The following is a 24,428-nucleotide window of genomic DNA, read 5'->3' as shown; positions in this document are numbered from 1 at the left end:
ACAACGTCAGTAAATAAATTTAAAAAAAAAAAAAAAAAAAAAAAAAAAGTTACGTGCGCATGCGCCAGGAAGGGAGCAACCAACACTTATTATTTATTTTTTATGCCGGTCGCCATGGAACTCAACGCCCAAGGAATAGCCAGAATAGTTGTACCCCCCCCCCAAAAAAAAAAGTACCAGAACAATTCTATTCGTATTGTTTAAAATTTGTTAAATTATCAAAAGTGGTAATCGTGAAGAAAGAGAGAGCCTGTTTCCTCCGTTCGACTATAGGTGGCGTTACTGTCTGTCCACTCAGTTACGGAAGTACAAAATGTACATAATGCCACCCTTGAAATAAAAATAAATGTTTTTGTTATATTTTAATTTTAAACATGTTTCTTTTTTTTTTTGTGCAAACATATTTAAGTTTTATTTTTTTGCAAACATATTTAAGTTTTATTTTTTTGCAAACATATTTAAGTTTTATTTTTCCAAACATTTACGTTTTGATGCTTGTTTATTTTTAAACATTTACGTTTTTTTTTTTTTTTTTTGCAAGCATAAACTAAATGTTTTTGCTATATTTTTCTTTTAAACATATTTATGGGTACAACCGTTTTTCCGCGAGTATTTTTTACGCTCTTATGATAATAAAAAAAATCAACGTTTTTTCTTTTCTCTTTTTTATGGACCCCCCCCCTTTTTTCTTAATTTTTCTGCACTTATTTTACCTTTTCCGCAAGTATTTTTTATATATATATATATATATATATATATATTTGAAAAAGGATATTGTAAAACCTGAATCTTACTTGAAACTACTATTAAAAAATAGCGCGGTACCAATAAGTGCATAAGCAAACTTTTCAAAAAGAAAAATATTTCAAAAATATTTAGTTTATGCTTGCAAAAAAAAAAAAAACAAAAAAAAAAAAAACCGTAAATGTTTTAAAATAAAAAAGCAACAACACGTAAATGTTTGGAAAAATAAAACTTAAATATGCTTGCAAAAACAAAAAAAAAAAAAAAACGTAAATATGTTTGAAAAAACAAAAAACAAAACTTAAATATGTTTGCACCCCCCCCCAAAAAAAAACCATGTTTAAAATTAAAATATAACAAAAACATTTTTATTTCAAGGGTGGCATTATATACATTTTGTGCTTCCGTAACTGGGTGGACAGACAGTAACGCCACCTATAGTCAAACGGAGGAAACAGGCTCTCTCTTTCTTCACGATTACCTCAAAAGTTCTATTTCTAGTTGTTTACAATGTAAATAAAAATTGTTTCGTTTTTTATTTAAAAAATATCTGTTTATATTGTTTTTCATTTCCATCGGGTTTTTTTTTTTTTTTTTTTTTTTTTGCACAACGTCAACGGAGTAAACAAATATCACTAAAATTGAATTAAAATTAATACTTTTTAGCGATAAAGAAAAAGATTAATATTAAAAGAAATTTAGAATATTGTGGAGCTTATTTGTAAACTGAACGATATGATCACTGTTTCCATGGATAAAAACCGGTGAATCGATATTTGTGTCCGTTTCGTTTTTGGTTTGGGTTGTTTTGGGTTCGAAGTTAAACGCCACCTAAACTCCAATCCTGCCCATCATAAATATGTTTTTGTATTTTTAAGTAGGTGAAATTCACAACGTGAACACTTTTTCAAGCAGCCTGTAACCATAAAGCTCTGATTCTGTTAGAAGAGTCCGTATCTACAAGGGGAGGTAACTTTTTACATTTAGAGTTATGCCCCTTTTAAAGAAAACAAACAAAAACTAAGAATTCAATTTCGTCGGACGACGAATTTTCCATTTCAAAAAAATGGATTGAAGATAAATTGTTGGGTCCATGCTTAAATTTTGAAATCTTTGCGTTGATGGAACGCAATTATTGTATCGAAATTCAATTAACACTTTAAGAGGAGGAGGTAAGTGCTTAAATTTTTGCGGCTTTGGTTAAAAACTAATATCATTAGTTTTATTTTATTTTTTAAAGCATCGAAAAATTCTACAGGATACGAACCAAATTAAACCGACTCTTACCGAAGCATATTTCCGGAAACAAACGCAACAGTTTACGAATCGGAAGCCGCGAAATAAATGTATAGCAGACAGTAATTAAAGACACCGTCAAACCTAAAATCCGTAGGGGTGTTGTTTTACGAAACAGTTTTAAAAAACAAATATATAACAAATAAAGGTACTTGTACAGTTTAATCAAGACATTAAAAAATGAAAATATCGAAAAAAGGTTATATTGTATGTATCTGTTTTGAACTGAAGATCCCCGAAAAAAATTTCACTTAATTTGATCGACCAGTTTTTTTTTTTTTTTTTTTTTTTTTTTTACGGCGGAAAGACACGTTTTTATGAAAGCGCGTTGAAGGTTTGTTTTAAATTTTTGTTTGAATTTTCACGGGGAGATAACTCCAGTTAAAGCGCCGACACTTTTTCCCCATCTTTAATAACTAGCTTTTCTTCCTAAAAATCGAACCTTTTGCTCGGTATCATAACAAATTGTTTTTTCGCTGTAAAACAAAAACTACTTGATGAAATTAAGTGAATTTTTGGTTATGGTTAACTTTCGTCACCCGTTGTTTACAAAGCCATTTGCCGGAAGTGACGTTTTATCTACGGATGATCAAAACCGTATAGAATGAACCTTTTTTTTTTATATAAGTTTTATTCAAACAGGCTTTATGGACCTTTTTTTGTATTTATTAACTGTTTTATTCTTTTTATCAAACAAAAATAGAATTTTTATATTGACATATTATGGACTGTTTTTCAAACATCGAAAATTTAAAATTAGTTTTATTTAAAAAAAAAAGAAAGAAAGACGGTGTTTTTTTTTTAATTGGCAGTCTTGCAAATTCGAAAGTTAGTTCGATAACTCTAGAAGGGTCATAAAACTTTAATTTTAAAATTTCGATGTTTGAAAAACAGTCCATTATGTCTGTAAAAGTTTTTTGAAAAATTCAAATAAAGTTTAGAATTTAATTTAAAAAAAAACACCGTCTTTCTTTTTTTTTTTTTTTTTTTTTAAATAAAACTAATTTTAAAATTTCGATGTTCGAAAAACAGTCCATAATATGTCAATATAAAAATTCTATTTTTGTTTGATAAAAAGAATAAAACAGTTAATAAATACAAAAAAAAAAGTCCATTAAGTTCAAATAAAGCCTGTTTGAATAAAACTTATATATATAAAAAAAAAAATTCTATACGGTTTTGATCATCCGTAGATAAAACGTCACTTCCGGCAAATGGCTTTGTAAACAACGGGTGACGAAAGTTAACCATTTTTTCGGAGAACTTCATTCCATAACGGATACGTACAATTTAAACGCTTTTCGATTTTTCATTTTTTAATGTCTTGATTAAACTGTACAAGTATAACAACAACAACAACAACAAAAAAAAATTAAGTAAACTTCTGGAAAGAACTATGAAAAAAAAGTAAATAAAGAAAGTGAAAGAACATATACCCATAATTGTTTAATTGGAAATGTTTCGATTTAAATAATGAAAACGGGAGTGTTTTTCATGAAACTTTTTTTTTTTTTTTAATTAAAAAACAGAAAATGATATATTCATAATTGTTTAAACTGGGCGAGCGGCGAGGGCCATTTGAAAACCAAAACATTTATTGTATAAAAATTTATCAAAATATAATTGTAAAAGTTTGCGTAAGAACATATAATGACGGAGGTTTGAGAATCTTGCCACTTTCCCAAAATCGCTAAAAACATGGCGGACGAGCTACGACACGCACGTGAGCACGTCACGTCACTGAAAGTAATTAACGCTCCCTCTAACACGTGATCAGAAGTTTGGGGCATATGTCTATTTGTTTTGATTTTACATACGTGAATGAATGAACAATAATGAATAATAAATTAGAAAAAAATAAACAAAACACAAAAACCCCCAACTTTTTGGTACTGGTGCAGTGGTGCTGGTGCAGTTGTTCTGTTACCGCGAGTGTACGAACCATTTTTCACTTTCACATAACAATTTAAAGAAAAAAAAAAATATATATATATATATATATAAGTTCGTATTTCTCGCGTTGCCGAAACTGCACTAGTACCCAAGTTTCACCTAACAATTTAATAAAATATATTTTGTTTTTTTGATTTTTGTGGTCCTGCACAAGTACCAAAAAGGTGTTTATTTCCTAATTTATTTACATTTTTTCTTAACCAAAAAGACATTTGGTACTAGTGCAGTTTCGTCAACGCGAGAAATACGAACTTATAAATATATATAAAAAATAAACAAAAAAACAAAATATTTTTCTTTAAATTGTTAGGTGAAAGTGAAGAATGGTTCGTACACTCGCGGTAGCAAACTGCACAAGTACCAAAAAAATTTTTTTTTTTTTTTTCTAATTTATTATTAGGTGAAAGAATGGTTCATGTGTTTTGGTGACAATTCGTTCATTCATTCACGTATGTAAAATCAAAACAAATAGACATATGCCTCAAACTTCTGGTCACGTGTCAAAGGGAGCGTTAATTACTTTCAGTGATGTGCGCGTAGGTCATCCGCCATGTTTTTAGCGATTTTGGGAAAGTGGCAAGATTCTCAACCTCCGCCAATATAATTTTAATAAAACATTGAACTTTTATAAAATAGTTTTCGTGTTGTAATTAATTTAAATGAAACCGAAAAGCGTCACCGTTTTTATTTATTTATTTTTTCTTTTCTTTTTTTTTAACGGGGAAGTGGGTTTTTTTTTGTTTTTTTTTTTTTTTAAATATTTGTAACTTCGGCCATACTTTAAAATACTGATTTCTCCCTTGGATTTTTACGGCAGGTGCTTGAAATAAAATGGCGTCTCCAGTTTCGGCGATAAAGTGTAGAAGTACCAAAATAAAAAAATTAGACAAAAATAGTAGTAGAAACCTGCCCAATATGTCACGCTTTGTCACGGTAACATCGAAATTACTAAAATGAAAGGTAATGTTGACTGGTTCTTTACCATGGGTGTGATTCCGTTCAACGGAATAGTTTGATTTTCGAGCATAAATTCTTTTCTTTGGCGAGAAAGATAAGTTATTGTTTTGTCTATTTGGATAAGTTTTTAATGTTTTTACTTATTTTAAAGCGTTTTTTGGTGACAAACTGATTTTATTATACATATCACAAATGCCAAAGACAGGACTCGCTAACAACCAAGGGATGATAACATCCCTTTTGACGACCAGTTTGGGGCGACAGAAAAATATAGAATATGAGAGAGAAAGCAAGGAGGAGAACGAAAAAGCAAAACGTCATATGAGAAAATATCGAAAGTTTGCAAGCAGCAGTTCGAAAGAAAAGAAAGAAAGAAAAAAAAAACTCTGAACACAAAGGAGGGAGCCGATTTGATGTCTGCACAAGTATTACTAGAACCCACTCAGTGGAAATGGGAACTCTTCAGTGCATAGTAAACTAACAAAAATCAACTAATGGTTAGAATTTCACAAAATTGTTCAATACTTATTCACTTTGGATTAATTTTTATTTAAAATGCAGTTTTTGTAAAATATGTGGGGAGATATTTTTGTGCCCATTTGACGAAATCTGAACAAAATATATTGAATGAAATTTCAATATTTTATTTAGCTGAAAAGTTTTAAAACTTGAATATTTTTTTATTTAATCACCATATTCTCTCGTTACTTGCCTTTAAATTCATAAATTAAAAATGGAAATAAATTCAATATGTTTTGTGAAAAAAAAAGTTTTCTCATTAACATATACTATGATCAGTTGAATTACTATGTGGGGAATTTCCACTGAAAAATAGTTTAACAAAAGTTTGCAACAATGGTTGTTGCGACCTATGGCGTAGGTAAGAAATGAACACCTCATCGGTCGGATAAAGTTAATATGGACATAAGTTTTCCTGACATACAATGCTGGACTGACTCCCTTTCCCCCCAAAAAATCATATGCCCTTCTGCACAATCAGACTTTTTATAATTAGTTCGGCCAATCGAATGAAGCGAACGTAACAACTATCAACATAAAGAGTCTGCACTCGCATAAATATTTCTTCTTGGTTCCTGCTCTTCCTGAGGGTGCCGGTAAGTGACGCCTACCAATTCTTTTGTGTAGAGCGATATTTTCCCAATAACAAAAAATAAAAAAACATTCTAAAAAATAATAAATTTAAAAAAATGTTTTAAACCCCATTCTTCAATAATGTTTAGTTTTAAACAGAATTTTTAGTAACAATTCCCAGTTTAGAAAAAAAATATTTTAATGTAATATAAAAATAGTTTAATATAAAAATTAATATTGCCATCAGTAAAAAATCAACATCAACTTATTATTGTAAAAATATTGTCACTAGTTGCTACATTTTTAGCAGCTTTTTAATCCCCAAAATATGGAAACCCATAACGTATAACTTATTAATACATTAGCCGCTTGAATTCACATGTTTATTGTATAAGAAAAACCAGTGAACAAATAAATATTTCAAAATAATGAATTTGTATTTTTTAATAAATATCTATATAATTATAAAATTCAAATGATCTTGTGACCGGTGTTAAAACCACACATCCGGTTTACGACTTCCGGTTACGCATGCGTACAGAAACATAAACCTATAATAGCATAAACAAATAAACACAAATTGCTACTTTTGCAGAATTTGACATGCGCACTGAAATATTAACGCTATTATTTAGAAATTTTCTTTTACACTACATAAATAAATAACCCCGAAAATGTTTTTTTAAAATTTTCGTTACAAATAAATAATCAACGCGACAAAATGTATTGTTTTACTGTGTATGTTTTCAGCATCCCAATTGTTTTTTTTTTTTTTTTTTCGCATTTAAATTAAGATATATCAAAATTTGAATTTAACTTTAATTATTATGGTATCTGTCCAGTGCATCTATAAGTATGGCAAACCACTTATAATTAAATGGCTGTAAGTTTGTTTATTTTTGAAAAAAAAAAAAAACAATTATAAACAGAACGACTCATAGAAATCTATCTCTATTCTTTTTTCATTTTAATATACTTTCATAGAAATGTTTCTGTTATGTCACAGAAAACTATTTTCTTTACGTTACAAGTATCACGCTCATACATTAATTCCTTAGCTAATATAACATACTGACCCAACGGGTCACGGGTAATCTAGTTATAAAATAAAAATTTCCTGTCTTTTTTTTTTTTTTTTTTTTTCTTTTTACTGCAATATTTCACTACCATGTTTACATGCACACACACATCATATCATCATATCACCCACTTTTGCAAAACTACATGTAATCGTCTAAAAAAAAAAAGAAAAAAGTAGCTCTACCACCAAAAATAAAAAAAAAAATGTACAAGGCTTATCACCCATAAAACAAACACGATTTATCACCTATAATAAAAAATGCACAAGAATTATCACTTGTAGCAAAAATGGCACAAGATTTATCACTTGTAGCAAAAATGGCACAAGATTTATCACTCGTAGCAAAAATGGCACAAGATTTATCACCCATAAAAAAAATTATTTTCTTTTGTTTTCAGTTGATTCGTTTTCCAAGAAATAAATAATGGCTGATTTGACAAAAAAGGAAGAATATGCTGAACCCATTTTTGTGAATGGAAGATTTGAAAATCCTTTCCCGACATGGAAGCAACCAGGATTATTTAATTTATGCAAATATTTTTTGTTTGATTCAAATGAAAGTGCTATACTAAGCCAAGAGGTAAATATTCAATATTTAAATAAATACAAATTTTCATTCATCACCATCAAAGCAATTCGCTGTTATTGAATGAAGAGAAAAAAAAACACGGCTATTTGTCTACCTAATTTGCTTGACTATTTTTAAACGGTTTATAATAAATGTTTACTGTTATTCGTTTGTAATTTTATTATCCTATTTTCTTGATATGTGCAATAGTTATGTTGACATTAACAGTAGTTAATAAAAGTGGTTTAATAAAAAAGGGATCAATTAGCAAAACCTTAAAATATTACATTCATTAACTTTCAAGTAAGATAATTTGAATGAAAACTAGTTTTCAAATTACAATAATTTCATTAAAAATATTAAAATTACACATTTAAAAAGAATACTTAAACCTAAATTAATAGCCATGCGGTTGTTTTTGTGTGTGTGTGTGTGTGTGTGTGTGCATAAATGTGCTTGTTTATTTGTTTTTTAAAAATTAATGTAAAAGTCCAGAATAGTTGATATTTGAGAAAATAAAAGATCAAATAATTTATACCAAATGCAATAAAATTAAATTCTCTATGATTTTTTTTATTTTAGTGTTCATGTCTTGTGGACACCTGAAAAACAAAAATTTGATTTTATGCCTTATAAAATCAACTTAGTCACCTAGAATCAAGGGTAATTAGAGTAATCCTGTGTAGCAGCTAATAAAAAGGAAGCCTTCGAGTTGCATTCGACTAGAGTCAACCATTCATCTTTAGTTTTGTTTATGATTCTCTGAGTGTTAATTATTCTGTACTTTACCCAACACCCTATAATCATTTTCTGTAATTAATACCTTCTACCAATTGTTTGGTCGACTTTGAATGATTATTTAAAACTATACTTTGTTCTGGTTTATCCTTCTTGACTGAAAACACTACCACTGCATGTATCTGTCTATTTTTTGTAAAAATGAAATTTATAAAAAAAAAAATAGCCAATAAAAAAACGTTTATTGAATCGGTCACAATTTAATTACATCGTAATTGATTGTATTTTGTCAAACTTGATAATCTTTCTGTAAAACTTTGAAATCTGTACGGAATTTGGAATAGAACCCTCAGTGCAAGAAATACTAAGAATACAATTGTGAATTACTGAAGACTTCTACTTGGTCATGGCTGATGAAATGAGAGCATACTCAGATGATGGATTAGATGAAGGGTTCCGTTCAAGATTCTGTACAGATTTACGAGTCAGACAGAAAATTATAGAGTTCGACAAAACACTCTTGAAGAACATCAGAGGTTAAATTAGCCAAAACATTATGACAATAACATTGAAGGTTAACCAAGGTCAGAAAAGATGTATCAGAGCAGATACTACACTTTGCTCCTAATGAACTCAACTCGCTACATAGTATCCCTGCAAATTATGTCCCAGATAGTAACTGCTGCGTCAAAGAGGCACTGTGCCTTTTTTTGGAATAAAAATACAAAAAAGAAAAACAAAAAAAAAAACATTCCAGAAATGTTTATTGTTTTTATTTTTAACAAAGATTAAAAAAAAAAAAAATTTGAATCTCTTGCAAAAATTGAAAGTCACATGAAGTTAACTAAGTAATAATTTACTTCTGACTATTACAAAAATCGTCAAGTACCAACTTTGACGCACCAATTTTGTGGGTTGTTATCACTTTTTGGAAGGATGGAGTTAAGCATAATTTTCTCCTGTAATAAAAAAAAAAAAAATGCTTATTTTTTATTGATAGTCCCTTGATGCAACGCTTCCTGTTCTGCAACCAGACTTCAAAGATTTCCAGTCATCCTCACCAGATGGCATGCGTGTTGCTTGGCTCGGACATTCTTCTCTCTTAGTTCAATTTGATGGCGTCACTATCCTGACAGACCCGATCTTCAGCAAAAGGTGCTCCCCTTTCCAATTTGTCGGACCGAAACGATTCCGTGATGCTCCTTGCCAGGTTTCAGATTTACCTCCGATAGACTTGGTCCTCATCAGCCACAACCATTATGACCACATGGATTATCACTCAATTGTGGATCTGCAGAAAAAATATGGATCACGCTTAACATGGTTTGTTCCGATAGGCGATAAGAGATGGATGGAGGAATCGGGATGTACAAATGTACGAGAAATGACCTGGTGGCAAGAGGAGACCTTTGATAACCACGAGAATATCAAAGTGGCGTGTGTGCCTTGCCAACATTGGAGTTCTAGAAAGGCCTACTTAGGTGTTAATCAGGTAAGAAAGAAAACGCTTGCTAATCTTCTAGTATACTTAATGGCTGAATAAATAAAATAAATGCATTAAAATTCAATTTTCTACCGACCTGTATAATTTTGAAGTTCTTAAACTTTTTTGTTTTGTTTTTTCACTTTACTATATGATTTTGTCAATACCTGTTTTTCAGATTCAGTAAAATAAAACATGGCTGCCGACATTTTTCATTCTGTGTTGAAATGTTAGTTAACAATTGAAAAGAAAAAAAAATTACAACTAATAACTTCTACTAAATGCATCATATTTTAATTTTCTATTTTTCACTTTATTTTTTTCAAAATAAGTGACAAAATCTTGAAACGTTTGATCTCAGGTTGTCAACCATTTTGGTTTTATACATTAGAAACAAATTCTAAAAAATTAGTTTCAACATGTTAAAAAGTTAATATTTCTGACAAAAGGGAAAGAATTCTTATTTTTTGAGTCATAATCTATCCCACACTTATCGTTGACTAATTTTCGATCTTGAAATATTTTTTTATTTTTTAGTTCTTTACATAAAGTGGCTTGATGCGTTGTTTGGAGAAATTTTCATTAAAAATTGAATTTTATTTCAGTTATTTTTATAATCTTGTCACATTCTTTTTTTTCTCTTTTCTTTTTCTCCTTTTTTCATTTTTTGTATTTATTTTTTTTACCTTTTCTTTTTTCTCCTTTTCTTTTTCCTTTTTATAACATTTTTTCATTTCCTCCTATTTTGTTTGTGTGAATATTTTTTCTTTCTTTTCCAAACATTTTAGTCCTTTTTTTTTTTTTTTTCTTTTCTTTTCTGCATTTTTCCTTTTTCTCCCCCATTTTTTTTCTTTTCTTTTTTCTTTTTTTTTCTTTATATATTTTCTTTTCCAAACATTTTAGTCCCTATGGAGCAGTTGGTGTGTGATTGGACCAACACAAAGGTTTTATTTTGCTGGGGACACCGGTTATTGTGAAGCATTTAAACAAATTGGACGTCGTTATGGACCATTTTCTCTTGCAGGAATCCCAATTGGAGCGTACAAACCAAGGTATAATTTTATCTTTTCTAAACATTTTTTCGCCAGATAATAAAGTCAGGAAGGAAAAAAATCATTTTGAGGAAAGAAAACAATAGTCAACGCATATGACACCAAAAACCATTGATATTTTTTTTTCCTTCAATTCTTCAGTTTACAATTTTATACAACATTGCATTTCAGATTACTAATTTTTTTTTAATATACTTGTTTAATTTTTAGATATGGAATGGCACGTTAATTGAATAGAAATAGAATTAACTCCCTGAAAGATGTATTTGATTAATTCCTATTTCAGTCACATAAATTATTTTGAATTGAAAGAACACGAAGAATGACAGTTCTCGGTATTTATGCAGGAAGCCAGATTAATGTTTTTCCAGTTCTTCACTTCACCAACAAGAAAGAAACAGCAGTAGTCGTTCTTATGTTTTCTCCTCACCGACAACAATCCAAAAGCAAGAACATAGTGTACACAAAAAAAAAAAAACTCGCTTTGATTCAATTAATAATTTCAAAACCAAACATGTTTGAAAGTGATTTTGAAGCCTTTAAATGTTTCTGCTCTATGAGCATCAAAAACCCACTTCTCATATCTCATGAGCTATTATTTTTATCCATTATTTTCATAATCCCGATTTGAAGAGACACTAACTTTTTTTATGTACAATTCGAATTTTGGCTGGTTCAAGCTCCAGACCAAACATGTTAGAAATAACTTGGGGGATTTCTTTTTTCTTTGCTAAATATTTCTCACATGCAGTAACCACCTATTGCATGTTTCTCATTGAAGCATAAGAAAATGTGATAGGGGCCAAATCCCTCTATCCAAGTAATCAATCCAGAGGCCTTCTAAGCACTGAGCCAGTGCCTGCCAGTTGCTTAACTCAAGGTGAATCCTGATTGGCTAATATTGCTATTGTGCCGCTTATCTACTCCTGCCACCACTCTTAATTCTTCTCCTCTCCAATTATTCAAGGGGAAATAACTTCATCTTAAGAGCCAGAATCTTTCCATGGAGGGATATATCTATAATTTCATAAAATATTTGACTTCTTTCTTTTCATCTTTTTTTTTTATTTTATAATTTCAATTTAAAAATTTTCAGGTGGTTTAAAAGAGCCCAGCATGTTGATCCAGAAGAATCTGTTCAAATCCACATGGATGTTCGTTCAGAAAAATCCATTGGTATTCACTGGGGAACATTTCGACTGACCCATGAGGTAAGTTAGAATAAAAAGAAAATTTCTATCGTTTGGATTCTTCAGACTATTGGTCTCATCTTGAGTATTATTTTCACGTTTTGGCTGATGTAACCTCCGATCCTCTTTAGGTGTATCCTGTCAAACGTTTTTGTCAAACTTGGGGAATCTGCATGTGTTACAAGAAAGGTCCCCCTTTTCTTGTAAGTAAGAAACTCCTTAAATGAGTAAAAATGAGATTAGACCGAGATTCAAACCTTGTAAGCAAGATTCAGAAATGGAATGTAGAATTTCGATTGTTCAGTTTTCACATCAAATAGTTTAGATATATTGATTGTTCAATTCTTTTATGAAAATGGACTTAAAATGAGGTCAGTTAGAAGAACGAACAATAGAAAATTAAAAACATATTGAAAAATAAGTTAGGTCGAAAAATAGGTTAGGAGAATTCTTTATTGGCGGAAGTGTGTTTTGGAAATGTATGTTTAAGCCACGTGAGTTTAGGCCACGTGGGTTGAGCACATTCTTGGACATGCGTATGACGTCATGGCAGAAATGAATTCTCAATATAGGAGCTAGAGTCGAAGATGAGTTAGACAGATGGGAGACAGAGTTGGAGGCGAAGATAGGAGACAGAGCTGACATTGGTCAGAAGAGGGTCCCTTTTGAAGCGAGGGAGGAAGTTTTAACCATGTAGTCGACTTTGAATTCCTGGATGTCATCAATCATTGCGACCGGTCGAATGTAATAAAAGAACACATCATATTTTGTAACTGCCGTCTTGAGTCTTCATTCTACCGAATTGAAGGTAATGTGAACTAATCGTTAATATGAACTTTGTGTCCTCTCATCTTATATGAACTTGTTCCCACTCATCATCTTTATAATGAACTTTGTGTATAACTCATCTAAGTAATGTGTCCCCCTCTCCATCTTCTAAGAAATGTGTCCCCTCCTTCCTGTGATAAAAGAACTGATAACCCTCATCTCTAAAATATGTTATAAGAAGAAACATCGAAAGAGCTGTAAAATGTATGTCGTTCTTCCTTCACTCTTCTATGTGTTCCTCTCACCAATATGAAATCCCCTATGCAACACATGGAGTCTTAAACGGAATCCTTTATTTAATCCATGATGTAACATGCTTTCGTTCTATCAACCATGATGCGATAGAAGTCCTAAGTTTTTTGTAAATTGAATTCTGAGTATTGCCCACACTAAGGATTGAACCTTTAACACCCTGAATAGTGTCACTTACTACTTAATTTACCTAGTACTTTATCCATTACACCATGGGTTTTTACAGATTTTTGAGCTCAATAGAAATATTACTGAGTTTGATAAGATGCATATGATAAAAGTCGAAGATTGCATCGACTTAAATGTAAAAATAATACACAGAATGAGAACAGTAGTTTGAATAATCCAAATATGAATTTTCAATCCTCATCTCTTAAATTCAGAAACAAAAAAAAATATGCTTTCAAAATTTAATACTTTCTTTGAACTAAATTAAACAGCTATAACATCAGTCAGACATACTACATATAATTCTGTACTAAGACAAAATAAAACGGTGCAGAATTTTTTAGTTGTCAATGTCATGGACAGAACGCATAACATTGATGAATAAGATGAAGAAAACTAGATGCTGCAAACTAGTCGAACAATATCAGTAAAATACAAAGAATATCCAGAATGACCTCGTCTAAAAAGTCTGCATGTTTATCCAGTTGAGCCATTGTACTTAATATTTCTGTTTAAAAGAAATTAGCACTAAAAAAAACGGCACTTCTTTATTATACAAATGAAAAAATACCAAATTTCAGGTGAAACAAATGGTACCTACATAATTGTCAGGTCTCAAGTAATAACATATCCAAAAATTATGAAAAACGATAAGGTAGAAAAATAATTTTTAATGAAAAAAGAAATTTGTGAAAGGAAGCAAAATCACTAAATTACGTTTACTAAAAAAAAGAGATAAGTTGACAGGGGAGATAATAAAATTCTGTTGCTTACATCATGTGACAAACATAATTCAAAATGTCGGACAAAATTTATTCCCCATTTAAACTTTCTTGAAAAAAGTTTTTCATTAATAATTATTTTTTTAACTTATTGTTTTCCGCAATTTTTGGATATGTTACTATTTGTGACATGACAATTACGTAGGTACTATTTGTTTTATTTAAAATTTAATTTTTTGTTTGTATAACATAGAAGTGTTATGTTTCAGTGGTAACAAATAAAAATATGAATAATACGAAATATGATTTTAGCAAATTGACATTTTCCTTTTACAACAATAACAAAATAAACGAAAAAGGTTTGTACACAAATATTTACAACAATAACAAAATAAACGAAAAAGGTTTGTACACAAATATTTACAACAATAACAAAATAAACGAAAAAGGTTTGTACACAAAAGATACAGTTGTTTAGGACTCTTAAAGCTAAAAAAATAATGACAGGAACACTGAGTCAAAAAACGAGATGAGGAAGAGGTTACGAGGGAGGAGGAAAGGTAGTCAAAATTAATAACAGCCTGCGGGTAAAACTTCGAGCAGCTACTTACTCTATTAATAACGAAATTCAATGACATTAAGATTCCCTTTCTTTTTTTTTTATTTTATAGAAACGCTCCCTCATAACAGAAGCAATCAAAAGACTTTGATGTACTTATCTGTTTAAAAATCTGTTTAAAAAAAGAATTACACCAAAATTCATGAAAATTCACCCAGTATTTTTTGTTTTTAAAAAAATAAATTCAGGTTTTATTGGTAAGCAGAAAATCATCTTAAAAATTTAATATAGTCTGGCTTTCTCTCAAAATTATGCATTATCTTCTGTAATCTTCATAATAATGCTGGAAATTGTTGAAAATTGAAGCAAGAGGCTGTTTACCTATAAAAGTTGTTTTTATTTTTTAAAAACAAAAATTCTGGATCATTTTCTATAAACATTTGGTGTACTATATATATATATATATTTTTTTTATCCTAAAAGAAAAATACACCCTAAAATTGTTTGTGCTATTTTTCTTTTTATCAGCAATATTTGATGTCATTCAGTCAGTTACAGAGATTTTGTGGAACTGCCATTGTGTAGAGTATTTACAAAACTAGGGATACTGAAAATACTGAGAGGAAAAGCATTAAAAATTTTACAAATACATCATTAACTGCTTCTAAATAGATTTGGCTGAAAATAACAGACATAGTAAAAAAAAACCTAAAAAAATTATCCAAACATAAGAATCCTTATGGATGGAAACTACTTGCTTAGTAATAAAGATTTTAATCATATGTGGAGTATTCTGATTGGAAAGCTCAGGTTAAGAGGTTTGATATTGAAAAAGTTTAATGTTTTTGAGAAAGCAAGCTGAATCTCTCTCTCAAAAAAACTACCAATTTTAGTATAAAGGTCAATCATTATTCTTTACTTCTCACTTTTCTCAATAGCTAATGAAAATGCTTGAAATATCAGTGAATCTCTAAAAATGTTCCTTATTAAATTTGATTATAATATAAACAAAAAAAAAACAACTATTAGCTTTGCTTTATTTTTTATTAAATTGTTATTGATCTGTGTTATATTTATTTGAATTCATAGATGCTAGTGGAATCTGATGAAATTTCATGGTTGCTTTCTTAATGAAAATTATTTTTTTATTTATTTATTTTATTTATTTATTTATTTATTTTTTTTTTTTAGAAAACTTCAAAAATATGATGAAATGTAAAACTTTAGATAATAATTTAGTAAACTACCCTACGTTGTCCGGGAGTTTTTCATATTTATTTCACTTAAAAAAAAAGTTGTTAGTGAATAATACAATGTGTTATCCAAGTAGTGCTGAGAAACAGAACCACACATACACACATAAACACACACACACACAAACACATGAGAATTGGTCACACATTGTAGATACATCACAAAAACAGATATGAATACAAATACATGTTAAGAAATCTATGCAAACATTGAAATAAATTTTTTCACCATCGATTTTTGACTGAACTGGAGAACTGCTTTCTCAATGAATATCTTTGTTTTGACGATTAATTGGAATTCGAATAATCAGAACTTTTGATAGTATTAGAATCAGGAAAATGTGTGCTTTTTTTTCCTATGTCAAAACCAATTCTTATCTTTTTTATTTGAATTTGTTTCAAGCAAAACCTTCTACTGCTAGTAGTAATGATAAAATAATAAATATTTATTGATTTTAAAATGCCAATAAAACTAGTATATATAGATCCTCCCCCACAAATGTTTATTTTTATGTTTAAGAAAATATCTGCACATTTGATTTTTTTTTTTTTTTTTTTTTTTTTTTTTTTACATAGGCATCACCACATTATCAAGGCCAAGAGGCCACTCAAGGATAAGGGTTAAAGAGTGTACAGTAGAAATTGGACATTATAGTAATCATTAGTAATGAAAATTTGGTAAAGTTGATAACTTATATGGAACTTATTTACGTTAGACTTGAAGACAACCATATTGTAGTCAGCCGGAAAGCAGGAAAACGGAAGACAATTCCACAGGCGTGCAGTTCTAAGAAAAAAGCTTTGTTCATGGAATCTACGTTTAGGTTTAGGCACAGATAAAGAGTGGGGGGAATTATTGATAGTGTTTACAGCTAGACGAGTGTTTCTTGTGAAAGTTTGGCGAGGGGTGACCATAGATTGAAGCTCATTCGAACACTTTCCATGAAAATAACGATACATCAGAGACAAACTCGCAACATCTCTTCTGTGAGATAAAGGTTGTAAGGAAGAGAAAAGGACATCTCCTACGAGGCTACGAAGTCTATTTTGAACTCTATCAAGGCAGGCCAAGTCCTTTCTAGCAGCTCCTGCCCAGATGTGGCAACAGTATTCCATCCTTGGACGTACCTGGCTCTTATATAGATAGAGAATAGCATCAGCAGTGAGATATCTACCGGATCGATATAAAGATCCCACCATTTTTCCAGCGGCCTTGGCAACAGATTTGATGTACGTGTTCCATTTAAGATCAGGAGTAATGGTCAAGCCAAGAAGTTTGTCAAAACTTGAGGCCTCCTGAAGACGAGGGCCATTCATTTCAATTGATGTCAGATGTGGATCAGAATGTTGATGATGTAAAGAGAGAAGCTTGGTTTTAGATGCATTAAAAGTAACCAGCCATTCTTTACCCCATTGTACTACGTGCTCAAGATCAGAGGAGAGAGAATTGGAGAGAACTTGGTCGTTTACTGTCTTAGATGTGCTACCATAAATGGTAGTGTCGTCAGCATAGATGTCTACAAATGATGTAAGGATGTGATTTGGAAGATCATTAATGTAGATCAGGAAAGGAGTTGGGCCCAGGATGGACCCCTGAGGGACACCGGCATTAATACTGTGAGCTTCTGATTTTTGCCCCTCAACTACTACTCTTATGAACCTATCAGAAAGAAATGATTTAATAATTGAGAAGACATTTCCAGCAATACCATAGCTAGAGATCTTATGAAGTAAACCTTTATGCCATACCCTATCAAAGGCCTTAGATATGTCAAGAGCAATTGCCCTAGAAAGGTTGCCTCCGTCGAGAGATTTGCTAATCCTATGAGATATAACTGTAAGCACATCTGCTGTAGATCTAGCAGAACGGAAACCATATTGAGTGTCACTAAGAAGGTTATTTTTGTTGAGATGGTTGATTACTTCTGTATTTAATACAGATTCTAGCAACTTACTCATGACGCACAGGAGACTTATTGGCCTGTACTGAGAGGGGGATGAGCGATCACCTGAATTCTTAAATACAGGGCATACTGATGAAATTTTCCAGGGAGATGGGAAACTATTCTCCTTAAGACAACGTTTAAACAGTTTTGTAAGTATGGGCGCTAGTTCAGGTTGAAGTTTTTTGAGTACTATAATTGAAATACCATCAGGGCCAGTTGCTTTACTCGAATCAAGGTTTTTGATTAGCTTGGCAACATCACGTACAGATATACGTATATCACATAGCGTGTTTTCTGATACAGGAGGAAATATTGGGGGTTGGCAGCCTTGATCGCAAAGGGTAGAATTAGCTGCGAAGTTCTTGACAAAGAGTTTGGCTTTGTCTGATGCTGACGAGATTACCTCAGGTCCATTGATAATAGTTGGGATGGAGCACACGCTTCTGTTCAGGATTCTGTTTGCTATTTGCCAAAACTGGTGGGAACCAAGCCGCTGCTCAGCTACTTTGGACTTAACAGATAGAGCATACAACTCTCTTGCATTCTTTATTACTTTCTTACAATGGTTGCTGGCAGTCCTGAAAGCGGCTTTAGTTTTCATACATCTATTATGTTGGAAACCGTGGAAAAAGTGATTTCTGTGCGCAATGGCAGCAGCACATTCTGGAGAGAACCATGGCTGGCTGTTAGGTTTTTGCTGAAACTTTTTCGAGGGTATGAAACGGTCAATACCTACAATTAACCATTCCGTCAGGTCTAATACTATAGAGGACACATCCTTTTTAAACATGGAATGCAGAGATAGATCAGATATAAATGTACGGAAGTTTTTTTTTTTGTTTTTTTTATGGTAAATAAATAAAAAAAATAACAACTCTGTAATTGAAAATTTAGAGATTTATAAAGAATCAGAATCTGTAATTTTGTACATAATCGAGGGAAAATGGTTAGAATCGTCCCATCACTAATATTAAAATGAACTTTCAGGAAATGAGCTACTGTATCCTTTTCTGTGTAAATTTCTACCATCGTTTCCTCTCATGGAAACCCAAGGATTCTTGTTTTATTTATTTATTTTTTTTCCACATGAATTGAATTCATTCTTTAAAAGAACAAACAGCAATAATGACTTAAATAACTCAAGTTGCGTTTATGTTGGTTGCCGGCATAGTGATCACGTCACACTTATGAATCCTGGCAGACCCTATGTAGGAACTACAATTTGAGCCCATAGTAAGTTGCTGGAATCTGTTAAAGTAGTCAACTACCTCAGCAAAAAGAACCTCCTTAGAGACATATAATATTGTTTCTGTTCTATTAGATCTACAGCAGATGTGCTAACAGTTATATCTCATAGGATTAGCAAATCTCTTAATGGACGTTTTCATTTCTAAAGCAATTGCTCTTGACATATCTAAGACCTTTGATAGAGTATGGCATAAAGATCTACTTCACAAGATCTCCAGCTATGGTATAGCTGGAAATGTCTTAAATATTAATTTCTCTGTAATATAAGAGTAGTTGTTGAGTAGAAATCAGAAGCTCAAATCCTGAGATCATTCGTAGATATTTCTGCTGATGACACTACCATCTATGGCAACACTTCAAAGGCCATAAATGACCAAGTTCTCTCTGATTCTCTCTCCTCTGATCTTGAGCACCTGGTGCAGTGGGGAAAGAGGTGACTGGTTAATTTTAATGCATCTAAAACCAAACTGCTATCTTTACATTATCAACACTCTGATCCCCGTCTAGCATCAATTGAAATGAATGGCTCTCATCTTGGGAGGCTCCATATTTTGACAAGCTTCTGGGTCTGACCTTTATTCCTGATCAAAAACGGAACATATACATAAAATCTGTTGCCAAGGTTGCTGGAAAAATGGTGGGATCATTCTACTATTCCAGTAGATATCTCATTGCCAATGTAATTCTCTACCTGTATAAGACCCAAGTATATCCAAGGATGGAGTACTAGCCAAAAACTGCTAGAAGCAGTTCATCCTGCCTTGACAGAGTTCAAAATAGACTTTGTAGCCTAGTGATGGATGCTCTTTTCTCTTCCCTGAAACCTCTTTCCCACAGAAGAGACATTGCGAGCCTTTCTCTGCTTTATCGTTATTTTCATGGCAGGTGCTCATCTGAGCTCCAACCTATTGTCCTCCCTCATCAAACTTTCACAAATTTAATGAAAAAACACTCGTCTAGATGAAACCACTATCAATAATTTCCCCCATTCTTTATCTGTACCTAAACTTAGATTCCATGAATAAACTTCTGCACGCCTGTGGAACTCTCTTCCATTTCCCTGCTTTCCAGCTGACTACAATATGGTTGTCCTCAAGTCCAATGTAAACAAATTCTTGATGAGCTGTTCCCTTAAGTAATCCAATTTACCAAATTTCCACTAACGATTACTACGATGTTGTTTCATCGAGTACTGTACACTCGTGAACCCTTATCCTCGAGTAGTCTCCAGGTCTTGATAAGTGGTGACTCCTTTGTAAAAAAAAAAAAAAATAAATAAATCTAAGGAGGCAAAGCAAGACAAAATATTTCGGCCTTCTTGTCAACTCGTCCTTCAACCCATCTAAACATTCAGGCTGCACACAAAGCAAGAATCACTATTTCTCATTCAATTCTTCTTCTGTAAACTAAAATTTTTCTCTCCCTTTATATCTCTCTTGTCAAACTATTCTGCTCCATATCTAATATGTGATATCCAGCATCCGGAGAAAGTTCAGACTGCCTACTTGAATGGTCTATGGGATCTGCTGTATGAAAATTGACTCAAAACGTTTCAACTTTTTACTCAGTTGAGTGATGTCATTTTGACCTACAATATCTTCGATAGTCATTACGATATCTCTCAGGATGTATTAGTTACTGCTGCACCAGAAAGAGCTTTACGCAGACATCACAAGTAACTGCTTCACCTCTGATTTTGATTGAACCAGAGACGGGTCGCCTTCTAAAGAAATAGCCTTGAATCTAAGAAAGAAATTCTAGAAGATGTACGAAATATACCAATAACACAGCAATTCAAGGTGAATTTTGATGAGTGCTGGACTACTATATCCTTATTTGTGTAAATTTCTACCACTTTTTCTCTACATGCTAGTTGAAGCGTATTATTCTGGGTCCCCTGAGAAAGGTGGGATTGAACTTAGTAATTCACTCCTGTTCATCATTTGTTCACACTTTTCTCAATAACCACACCTTAGATATTTTTGAAAATTTGCACAAACATTAGTCATGGTGAAAGTAAATTTTTACCAAAACAGATTTTCTGGATTAACTATGGTTGCTTCTTCCAGTGGCCATTATAAAGGTAAAAATTGCCCTAAAATCGTTTGCCCATTCGCACTTTTCTCAGTAACCACTCCTTGAATTTTAAAAAAAATTTTGCACAAACATTAGTCATGGTGAAAGTAATTTTTTGTCAGGACGGATTTTCCAGGATAACTCTGGTTGCTCCTCTAGGGTAAAATTGCCCCCAAATCGTTCATTTGTTTGCATTTTCTCAATAACCACATCTTGGACTTTTTGGAAATTTTGCACAAACATTAGTCATGGTGGAAGTAAATTTTTTACTTATGGAGGGGAACCCCGCATGCTTGGCTTTATTTATTTTTATTTTTTAATGAACAAGAATTATGGTCAAAATTTTAGTTTTCCAACACTATTGTTAATGTTTGCCCATTTTTTATTATCGCAATCATTTTATTTTAACTGAACCATTTCACATAATCGGAGACTGCGGTTCAATATGTGGTTGTGTCATACCAAAAACTTACAAAATAGTACTTGATGCCATCATTCAATATTAAAGGAGTAAGTGGAGTAGTCCTGGAAATGAAATGGCACCTTCCTCTACACCTTGGCATAGCAAATAATGGAAAAGGAGCCTTCAGGTCTCCTTCAACTACAGTTGTCAACTTAACTAATTTTTATCACTTATGCTTGAATTCAAGGTTTGAAATCTGATGTAAATCATAAATCTATGACGTCATACCAAAGCTAAAATTATTTTATGATCATATTTTTGGCTCTGTTCATAAGAAAGCCCAAAGAAAGTGTTGTTGGTAGAACTTAAGACTGAATATTATGGCGATTGCCGGGAGCTGGTGTCTTGTTGAAGTAGGAAGTGGGAAATACAGAAATAAAGATTGCTGAACTCACACAAGAATTGGAGAAAATTATGTATATTAAATTGAAAATATTACAAAGAAAAGGTTCTTGCAAAACTAATTGTGTTTGCGGCTTTAGAAGTCCAATAAAAAGTTCTTTATCGTCCAAAAGTCTTGGACGGCTCCCTGAAAAAGTTCAATCAAAATTCGGCGGCAAATTTAGGAGAGATTTTCCATAGTTGTCTATAGGCCGACGATTGATTCAAAAAGAGGGCGAATCTGTTTTTCCAGAATTCTGCTTATATTAAATGTTTGTTGATTGGCCAAGGAGCTTTATCCTAGCCAATCAAAATAGGGCTTTCAGAAAGGAGAAGTGGTCGATTAGTTTAAACAAAGGGAGGTAACTACTTTTTTTTTATAATATCGCAAGGTTTTGATTTCTGGTTATGTCATTTGCTTTGTTTGGAATTTATTACTATCAATGCAATATTATCCATTTCTAAATATAAAGATTTCTGATATTTTGAAATGTGATAAATTCAGCAATTTCTCACGTTAAAAAAGCTGCCTTTTTTTTTTTTTTTAATTTTTTTTTTTTTATCAAATTTTATTTTTTAGATAGATTTTGAAAGTTAAATTATCGCAATATTGTTTGACCTGCTTACCACTTCTACTGCATTATCTTTAAGTTATGAGTGTTGGCCATGTCACCTGTTTTTCCAGACAGAATTGAAAAGGTCGAAGACAAGAAATGGCTGGCATGTGGTCAAGGAGACAATGGGGTTTTGTTAATCTCATGGCAGACGAAATGAACAGTTAGAAAAAAAAAAAAAAGAAGCAGCCATTGTTTGGAAAAGAATGGTAATAAATGCCTTTTGTTGAATCGAAAGAAGGAAAAGCTGAGTCGGATTTATTTTTGTTTGAGTCTTTTCAACAGTAATAGACAGCATGGGGGTCTGAGAGAGATTTGAACTGTAACAAACACGGTTTGAGCATAACAGCCATGTTACAAAATTACTTAATCAATTTATGTGATATTTAGAACATGGTAGTTTCTGTTCATCATGTGTACATACACCATACATTTTTTTTTTTAATATAGGGGGAATTCTGGATAACCACCAGTATTTTCAATTTTCACTTTCCATTTTATTTTATGCCACTGGCTTTGATTTATTTTTCTTTCTTTTTTACATTTTTTTCTCAGCATTATTTGGAGCCAAGAACAAAACTGAAAGAAGAAGTGGAGAAACAAAATCTTCAGCCAGAAGATTTCATCACGTTAAATCATGGAGAAATCCAATTCATCACCAATTCAAAAACCAAATGACCTTAAAAAAAAAAAAAAGAAAGCAAACAAGACTGATGATTAAAGAGTTACAAAAATAAGGAGACAACTCTGAAAATAATTTTTTTGTACTTCATTATAATACTGAAATCTGACAGTCAAAAAATTGAGTTTTCATTAAAAAAAAATTAACAATAACTACATACTTACTAGTTCAATTTCAACTAAAAACAATATTATCTACTTAATTGTCATGTCACAATTAGTTAAATATTATTGAAAGTTACAAGTATTTCCAGGATTCAATGAAAAAACGATTTCGCCATGTTTGCTTCTAAAGTATGACAAAGAAAATAACTCATTTGTCCTGAATTTTTAAAACTTGTCAGAAATTATCTCCCCTGTTATTATGTGCTCTATTCAGTTATGTAAGCAAATCTTGCAAATTTCTTTGAAAACTATTTTTTTTTAATAATATATTTTCTGCCTTATTTTCATTATTTGGATATTTTCATTATTGCACCATGACAATTAAGTAAATACTAATAGTTTTACTTGAAATTGATTTTTGAATTTCGCTAAAGGAGATAGAACCAACATTTTTTTGTTGCTTTAATCTACAATCCTGTTTGTTAGAAAGCAAAGAGTAGTATCAGTTTTGATATTGCATTTTACTTTTTCAGTAAGGAAGTCCTTCTAGACTGAGGCAACTTTTTGTGTTCCAACCCAGAGTGTCCCTTTTTGTGAAACTGGGTTTTATTCGCCTTTAAAAACTGATCTTGCATCTAACTTTGTCCTCATAGGGAGGCAATAATTTAAAATTAAAAATAAAGATTGGAAGACATTTAATATTTATCAGAAAATTTGTGACCGAATGTAAATACAGGTTTTTCTAGACAATTCTTTTATCCAATTCAAATTTTGTTAATTTTTCTAAAATTGTTACAGTTTTGCATTTACAGGATTACATTTTACATGTCCAATATTTATTTATTTTTTGCAAATATTAAATTTTCTTTTTTTAATTCTTGTTTTCTGTTTTTCTTGCTAAGAATTAATTGTACCAAGGAAATGAAAAGCTTCATCTTATTAATATTAGTTTTTGAATAATAAATCTGAAACAACAAA

General features: G+C 31.4%; 1 protein-coding gene across 3 annotated transcripts; it reads left to right on the top strand.

Moving 5' to 3' along the window:
* The first annotated feature begins 1,729 nt into the window (after positions 1–1,729).
* LOC145265405 (N-acyl-phosphatidylethanolamine-hydrolyzing phospholipase D-like) lies at positions 1,730–24,325 on the top strand. Of its 3 annotated transcripts, none has more exons than XM_080121230.1 (6): positions 1,730–1,916; positions 7,522–7,703; positions 9,430–9,921; positions 10,816–10,964; positions 12,061–12,175; positions 23,220–24,325. In XM_080121230.1, exons 2-6 carry the CDS (start codon positions 7,548–7,550, stop codon positions 23,340–23,342), a joined length of 1,035 nt encoding a protein of 344 aa, XP_079977356.1. In that variant the 5' UTR covers positions 1,730–1,916; positions 7,522–7,547; the 3' UTR covers positions 23,343–24,325. The 3 variants fall into 3 exon arrangements, with proteins under 3 accessions (XP_079977356.1, XP_079977357.1, XP_079977358.1); XM_080121231.1 differs by lacking the exon at positions 1,730–1,916 and adding an exon at positions 4,809–4,953; XM_080121232.1 differs by lacking the exon at positions 1,730–1,916 and adding an exon at positions 5,927–6,065.
* Positions 24,326–24,428: the final 103 nt, after the last annotated feature.

Source organism: Euprymna scolopes, chromosome 40 (assembly GCF_053919585.1).
Source record: "Euprymna scolopes isolate OS-2025 chromosome 40, ASM5391958v1, whole genome shotgun sequence".
NCBI lineage: Eukaryota > Metazoa > Mollusca > Cephalopoda > Sepiida > Sepiolidae > Euprymna > Euprymna scolopes.
The sequence above is the reverse complement of the archived record's forward strand: the minus strand, read 5'-3'. Positions and strand labels throughout refer to the sequence as shown.